At 32.3% G+C, this 8,074-nt stretch overlaps 1 protein-coding gene across 2 annotated transcripts in view; it reads left to right on the forward strand.

The window, feature by feature from the left end:
- Nucleotides 1-7,226, forward strand: part of UBR2 (ubiquitin protein ligase E3 component n-recognin 2) — a 75,669-nt gene extending 68,443 nt beyond the window's left edge. For both annotated transcript variants that reach the window (XM_081313697.1, XM_081313696.1), the window contains exons 44-47: nucleotides 730-807; nucleotides 1,117-1,287; nucleotides 1,854-1,955; nucleotides 5,102-7,226. In XM_081313697.1, coding sequence (XP_081169823.1) covers nucleotides 730-807; nucleotides 1,117-1,287; nucleotides 1,854-1,955; nucleotides 5,102-5,243 — 493 coding nt within the window. In that variant the 3' untranslated portion in view covers nucleotides 5,244-7,226. The remainder of the gene's footprint in view (nucleotides 1-729; nucleotides 808-1,116; nucleotides 1,288-1,853; nucleotides 1,956-5,101) is intronic.
- The last annotated feature ends 848 nt before the right edge of the window (nucleotides 7,227-8,074 follow it).

The following is an 8,074-nucleotide window of genomic DNA, read 5'->3' on the forward strand; positions in this document are numbered from 1 at the left end:
AGGTAGTCCTTGACTTACAACAGTTCATTTAGTGACTCTTTGAAGTTACAACAGTACTGAAAAAAATGACTTATGGCCACTTTTCACACTTACGATCATTTTGATCACATGACCACCCAATGGTCATGTGATCAAAATTCAGACTCTTGGCAACTGGCTCATATTTAGGATGATTACAGTGACTTGGGTTCATGTAATCCCTTTTGCATCCTTTTGACAAGCAAAGTCGATGGAGAAGCTAGAGTCACTTAACAACCATGCTACTAACTTAACACGTACAGTGATTCATTTAGTAACTGTAGCAAGAAAAGTAGTAAAATGGAACAAAACTCACTTAACAAACATCTCACTTAGCAAGATAAATTTTGGGCTCAATTGTGGTCATAGGTCGAGGCCCACCTGTCTGATAGGTTGGCTGGGGTGTTAATATCCCAACCAAACTATGTTTGGAAGTAGCATCTCAAAACATTTGTAATATGGACTGGTCCAAAAGAAACATGGGGGATGTATCTGTTCTGTATAACAGAATTATTTGTTATAAAAGTTACTATATTATCTTACTAACTTATAGGTAATACTATCATACTTTTTAAAGATTTTTCTCAGGTAAAGCTACCATACAGCTAATAGTCAATTCAATTTTCTGTAATAGGTCAAACTATTTATATATTGAGCTTCATATGCAGTTTTAAATATTTTGTGACATATTTTGCATTTATATGATTTCAGCTATCCACGAGAGTCTAATAAATTAATAGAACTTCCAGAAGATTACAGCTGCCTAATCAATCAAGCATCTAATTTTTCGTAAGTCAAGCAGAAAGCATGAGGTGTTCCCTGATCCTCCAGTTTCTACTAGTTTTCTCCATTCTGTTGCTCTGTTCTGTTTTCCACATTCTGCATTTCATATCACTCAACCAGAAACAAATTTTGTGCGTGGGGTAACACGATGATACAAGAGGGAGAAAATATGGGGTAATTTCTGTTGTAGCATTGCATTTTCACTTGCAATACTTTGAATCTAAGACATAGTCTTTTACCTGGAGAATGTATATTTAGTACATCATGATAACTAATGTTTCACTATATTAACCAAATGTTTTATTTCTTTCAAAGGTGTCCAAAGTCAGGTGGTGATAAAAGTAGAGCACCAACATTATGCCTTGTCTGTGGAACTATGTTGTGTTCTCAGAGTTACTGTTGTCAAACAGAGCTAGAGGGAGAAGATGTAGGAGCATGTACTGCACATACATATACCTGTGGCTCTGGAGTTGGAATTTTCCTCAGGTAAACATACGGTTTTAAATTAGCATTTGGTCAATTTGCTAAATTGTTACACTGTAAGAAAAGAGTAAATAATGACAAAAGATTCAGCAGCAAAATCAATTTATTTCTTTATGTAATTTATATGGCTGACCATCTCATTATGTACTTAAAAGCTAAAAACAAAAACAAATAGCAAATAACATAACTATCTTATTGACTCTAATTGAAATTTGATTCCCATGCCCAGAAATTTAACCATGTCTTTAAGGCCTTACAAAAGGCCAGAAGGATTGGGGCCAATCTGATCTCCAGGGGAATGCTGTTCCAACAGAGATGCACCACTATGGAAACTGTTTATATTTTGGATCTCATAAAATGTCCCTCTTTAATTGACAGGAGACATAGCATGACCCCTGAAGGCTCTGATAGGATGAGTAAAAGTGATCAAGGAGAGATAGTCCTGAAAAAGGTCTCATTACTCCTGTTTACTCTGATATGATAAATTCTAATCTCTAGAAATGTATGGAATAATTTATTGGACAATATTAGGAGATTGGATACCATCTTTATTCTGTCTTTTTTTTCAGAGTACGTGAATGTCAAGTGCTATTTCTTGCTGGAAAAACAAAGGGTTGTTTCTATGCTCCTCCCTATTTAGATGACTATGGAGAGACTGATCAGGGACTCAGGTAGTTTTTCATCATTTGCTTTTGATATGAAGACTGATACTATATGCAAATTTCATTTATCCTGCTTTGAAATGTTTTCCAAAAATGCATAAATGAACTATTTTTGTTGCAATAATCAAAATGGTCACTTTACTCATTTCTGTATATCCAGTATATACATTGCAAACTTGAAAGAAACAAAATATTTTTTAAAATAGGGTAAATCTAGTAGTAATAGTTATAATAATTTTAAAGAAGTTGAACTGAATTTCAATGAGATAATTATGTCAGAGTGAATCTTGTTTTAGTTTTATAAAATGGACTTGAAGATCAAAACCCCAGGGGTATTGCTTAATACATAAATTGAAGTATTTGAATAGAGGAAAGCTTCATGGAAGCTTTATTTAGTTTACCTGACTCTCTTCACTCACTGTAGCAATCTCAGGTAAGAGTAAAATCCACATGCAACTAGGTCATTATAAGCATTTGTAGCCACTTCTGGTTTGCACTCGTAATGCATGGCTGCGTGTGAGCAGATCTCTGCTCCCCACGGCTAATTTCGCCCTGCCTGGGGGACCCTAGATGGGTCCGAAATCGCCCCGGAGAGGTGACTGCGAAGGAGGGGTGCCCCGCTGATCACAAAGTGACGATTCGTTCGATCCGGGGAAAGCCCTCCAAACCCGACAGGAAAAAGGCTAGCCACACACCAGCATCTAGCCCAAGCTACTGCAGCTGAAGTCCAAGAGCACCACCAAGAACAACGCTGAATAGTGTGCTTGGAACTGGTGAGAGTATTTGATCTTCTCTCCCTTATTTTAAACCAGTCCTTGGGAAATCCCCAAAGCAAACAACCTCTGAAAATGAGGGGAGGGATTACATTCCCATTCCCCCATAGACGGAAGCGGCAAATTAATTTTTAAGGAGAAAACTTTATTGAAATTAAATTCAAAATACTATAATTTGATCAAACTTAGAAACTAAAACAAACTGCTAAGATTATATTCTAAAGAATTTTGATCAAAACTTTTGTCTGAAAGAGCTGAAAAATATTTGCTGACATCTAGTAGACAAGGAGAGTATAGCATACTAAAGACAAGGCCCAGAAATAAAGAATAACAAATCTGTTCCCATGAAGCTGCTAAGGAACAGAGAAGAGATTTCATACCGGGCTGGTATGGAAAGTGTTTAAAGGAAAAGAAATGTTCTGATTGTGGTTTAAATTTATGAACTGTTTAAAAACTTTAATCTATGATAAAGTGTTGAGAAGGGAAGTTACAGGAAGGATTTAAGCTGGTTAATTATACTGAATTGACAACTCCTGAAAGAAAAGAATTGTTATAAAATATTGACTTTACTGAAACTTTGACAACTGAAAATTACAGTGGATTACAAAAATTGTATATAACAAGAACTATACAAAATTGAACTGTATGAATGTTGAGTTTTGGTTAGCTGGACAAGGCTAACTACAGAGACTGGCATTTATGATGGACTACTCGATGTGGATGGATGGATATACTTACCAAAAATGATAGAAAACCACACCTAATATCTATTCCTGAAAAATTTAGCTTGAATGATCAAAGACCTTTAGAAGCACTTCAAGACAAGATGAAATTTATGTAATGCTATGACAGATACAAACTACAATAGACTTAAACCACGAGGAGATTAAATATAATTTTGATACTATAAGTGAATATACTTTTAAATCTACAATAAAAAAAACATTCAAAGAATTATGGTAAAGAATGAACAAACAATCCAGACAACAGAATGTGAACTAGAAAAAAATTATTTGACTGGTGAAGTTGCAATTGAACAGAATTATACCTTAATACAAACAAGAAAAAACTTACAAGACTTGGAGACAACGATAAATATAGAAAAGATACCTTACACATTAGAACATCAAAACAAACCTGAGAAGAAAGAAGACTTAACAAAATGGACACTGCTAGGAGAATTATTGTTTGGGAGACAAAAAGCCCACATCTTATCTACTATGTATCCTCTACTCCTAACAATAACTACAAAAATACAAGAACTGAACAAGTTGACAGTATTAATTTGGAAAACAATTTGGCAAAGGAAGAAGATTAGAGATGGGCTGAAAAGACTGGATTCACCCTACTACATGGAATACTCTATGAGTAAACAGCTGTTTGAATATGGCTAAACAAATAAATAACTTTGGCCATAAAGGGACTTTAGGATAAGTGGGATAAGAGATAAAAGTAATACAGTATTTTTTTTTTATAAAATACAAAATGTAAAAATATAAGGATGTTGTAAGTGAAGGAAAAGTATGAATTTTAAAGACAAATTAAGTTTGAAAAGATTTAGGATTAAGGAAATATTGAAATATTGAGGGGAAATCAGGCTTAATAAGAATTCTGAAAAAAGGATATTACTGATTTAACTAATTTCTACCAATAGAAGTGAAATATCTGATTAGAAAGATGTTATCGATAGATGTTACGAGACATTGTATAGTATAGTATCTCTAATATATGAAATATGAAAATACTGGGATAATATATTTAAATGGAAAATTTAGATATTTAGATGTTAAATACTGGGAAAATATGATTGACAAGAATGGCTTGAATATTACAGAGAAACTGAGCTTAAATAAGATTTATGAAAATAAGATAACATTTTAAGTTAATAGGATGATTCTTACGAAAATAACAAGCTGAAAAAAATGCTATATATGGATGCTACTGTTGGTATAAATATAGAAGAAAATGTTTTTATTTAATCATTTAAATATGGAAAATGTCAATATTAGAAATTATATTTGTTAAATGTTATAGAAGGAGAATATCATTGGGTGAAGAGAAGCTCTAGGAAATATATTTACAATTGATATACTAATTATGGAAATATAAAAATTAATTACTATTGATTGTTTATTATTATTAATTGTATATTTTTTCTAAAACATTTATGCACCAAGACAACATGCTGTACACCAGGCACTAAGGATGTTATTATAAAAAACCAATAAAACTTTTAGAAAAACAAAATAAGCATTTCTAGCCACTGGGCTACATTATTTCTATCTGTATATGGAATATTTTGAAAAAAATCATACATATTGTATTTCATAAATATTATTACATATTTTCAATTTATATGTTCCTTTTTCTTCCCTTCCCTAGGCGTGGGAATCCGTTACATCTGTGCAGAGAAAGATTTAAAAAGATTCAAAAACTCTGGCAACAACACAGTATCACAGAGGAAATAGGACATGCACAAGAAGCAAATCAAACTTTAGTAGGCATTGACTGGCAGCATCTATAATTTATTTTCTGAGTTCTAGAACTGAATAATTCTTTTGTAATCCATCATAATACATCAAGCAAAAAAGAATTAGTAAACAAAGGATGGAAAATAATAAAGAGAAGAATTAATTTTTTCCATTTTTGTTTTATACATTTATTGGTTATCATAACCATATAACTTTACTGTGTAGCATATTTAATTAATAGTATTATTTGCACTGAGCTTCCTTCACAATCTCTGTTGATGTCTCTAACTTGACTGAATGAATTTGTACAAAGTTATACTTGGAATCTACTGAAACTTCTTTAGATATCTGAAGGAGGAGGAAAAATTTGGCTGAAATAGCATCTTGATCAAGCACAATGCTGAAGCAGTGTGGTCTCCTTTTTGTAAGAAATCTGAGCCATTTTGCATTTTAGTACTTAAACTGTTCAATACTTGGAATTAGCTGAAAAAGGTGCAAAAATGTAGCAATGGATTTATTTACAAGAGTGCTAAATAACACTCATATTGAAAATGACTTTGTAATCTGCAGTCTTGCATGATTCCTTTCTTGCTATTAGTCCTTTTAACTAAAAGAGAACACTTCATGAGGGAAACTAATTTAATTATCTTCTTGAAGTTATGGACACTTTAGGAGTATTTTATGTGGATTGTGATATAGACATAGTAAGCAAGGACTGTTTTTCCACAATATGATTGGTAGACTTTGATATTACATTATTTTTCTTAGAATGTAAGATAGCAACTTCATCCCTTGGAGGAGTCATGTAAATCTTGATCTCAAATTGAAGAAGCTGAGAATAAGAATTTTTTAAATATTTATTCCAGTTTTCAAGATTCTGGATATATTAGCCTTTTTACAATTCTTACGATGAAACAGAGGAACCCAGTATCTGTGGGGATCCAATTGCAAAATTTAATAGTTACTAATTTCCTTCACAGGCACCAACAAACACATGAATTTGCACTTGGCTGGCATTCAGTAAAGAAGTTTGTCTATAGTATACTTTATAAGTATATTGAAAACTGCACAGATTTTGCACATGGGTGCCTGAAGGCAGTGAATTTTCTAAATACTATACTTTCTGGAGAGTTATCATCTATCCTTTAAAATACCATTTTTTTAAAAAAATTGCTTTATTAATCATAATCTTTAATCTTATCTAATACTGATAAAGTAGGAAAATTTTATCACCAGAACGCTGCTGAAAAGCCATCTTTTAATATGCATTTTCATGTTATTATAAATTATTTTTTTTTACGAACAGGATGTATCACTTCATGCTGTCTTGTCAGAATAGTTGCTATTAATATATCAGACACGTACAAAGTTAGATGAATTTGGCTGCCTTTTATTAGAGTGAAATTGAGCAGCCTGATTACAGTCTTCCTAATGCATTAGTAGTAACCAAGGCTCTTTTTCCTCTATGTGTTGAGTAGTAGTAGTTTCATTTCCTTCTTCCTCAGTCTAGATTGTAGATACTTGGTGTGACTGATGCATTTAATTTGTTAATTCTGCTCTAACACAATTTATTTAATATAAAATTTGCTTTAAGATATACACAGTAACAATGCATTCGATTCTATGGAGTTTATCCCCCCCTTGTGATTGCATAGATAAATCAGAAACAAGAATAATAAAAGTTCTGCTGCTTTTTAAAAAAAGAGAAATGTACAAAGTAAATATTGGGATAAATGCCCCCTCCAGGTACTACAGATGAGATGAAGGTCAAATAGGTGGTGGTTTTAAGGTCATGACACATAAAGTGTGTAATTTATCCTGGTTTTTAGCAAGGTTGCTTCTTCTTCAATTGCCCATTTTCTTCTTTGTTTTTCTTTCAGCATGTATTTATGTTAATTATAGAAATATTTATATAACAAGCTTTCACTATCAGGAATTCATACCTGTATTGAATGACTTTCATATCTGTGAACTTGTAAAAATTAAAATGTATCATATGTATAAAATATAAGAATAAATGCTTTAGGTGTTGTTGATATTTAATTAATGCTTGAATCTTGCTCACTTTTTAAAGATTCTGTTCTGTTGAGGACTTTAATTGCTAACTTGTTAAAAATGCCTTGGATACATAGCATCTCTGGTTTCCATTTTTAAAAGTTTTAAATATTGCAGTCAGCCACATTATTCTACTTTCCTTCTCAGGGTTGAGCTGAAACATAAATAAAATTAGTATCTCAGAAGTTCCTTTTAAGTAGTTTTTGTGAATGTATTACACTATCACATGATTATTTATAAATATCTAAAAATAGTAACTTTAATAACTTGATGATTTAATAATATTTTTACACTTTCCAACATTATTCCTGAACAATCTTTATTTTCTTCTGTAATCTCTTCAATATGAGTGAGGTATGGAAAGATTATTTTTAGGATAATCTTTCAGCTCTAGGAAGCAGGCAATGGCAAACCACTTCCAAAATGTTGCCAAGAAAACTGCAGGGACTTCTCCAGGTAGTTGCCAGGAGTCAACATTCACTAGAAGGGACAAAGAGAAAAAGAAAGAAAGAAAAACAGAAAAGAAAGAAGAGGACATCTAAAGCCCTGGTAACTAAGATGATAAAAGTTTGTATTTTAGTATTTCTGGAATATTATTTTTTAAAATTACTTTATCATTTATACGCTGGCTTATTAATTCAGCACCAAGATACTGTTAGAATAAAGATGCTTCTGTAGCCTTCTCTTGCTCTGGCTAAAAAGTGTATGCGTAAGGAAGCAACTGATGTCAAGCATTAGGTGCCCAGAACAGAAGAATGTGTGAAGGTTAATCTTGTAAATTGTATTAAGGTTACTTAGGAATAATTCGCTCTGACAAAGCCGTGTGTAT

Source organism: Vipera berus, assembly GCF_964194415.1.
Source record: "Vipera berus genome assembly, chromosome: 1".
In the NCBI taxonomy this organism is placed as follows: domain Eukaryota; kingdom Metazoa; phylum Chordata; class Lepidosauria; order Squamata; family Viperidae; genus Vipera; species Vipera berus.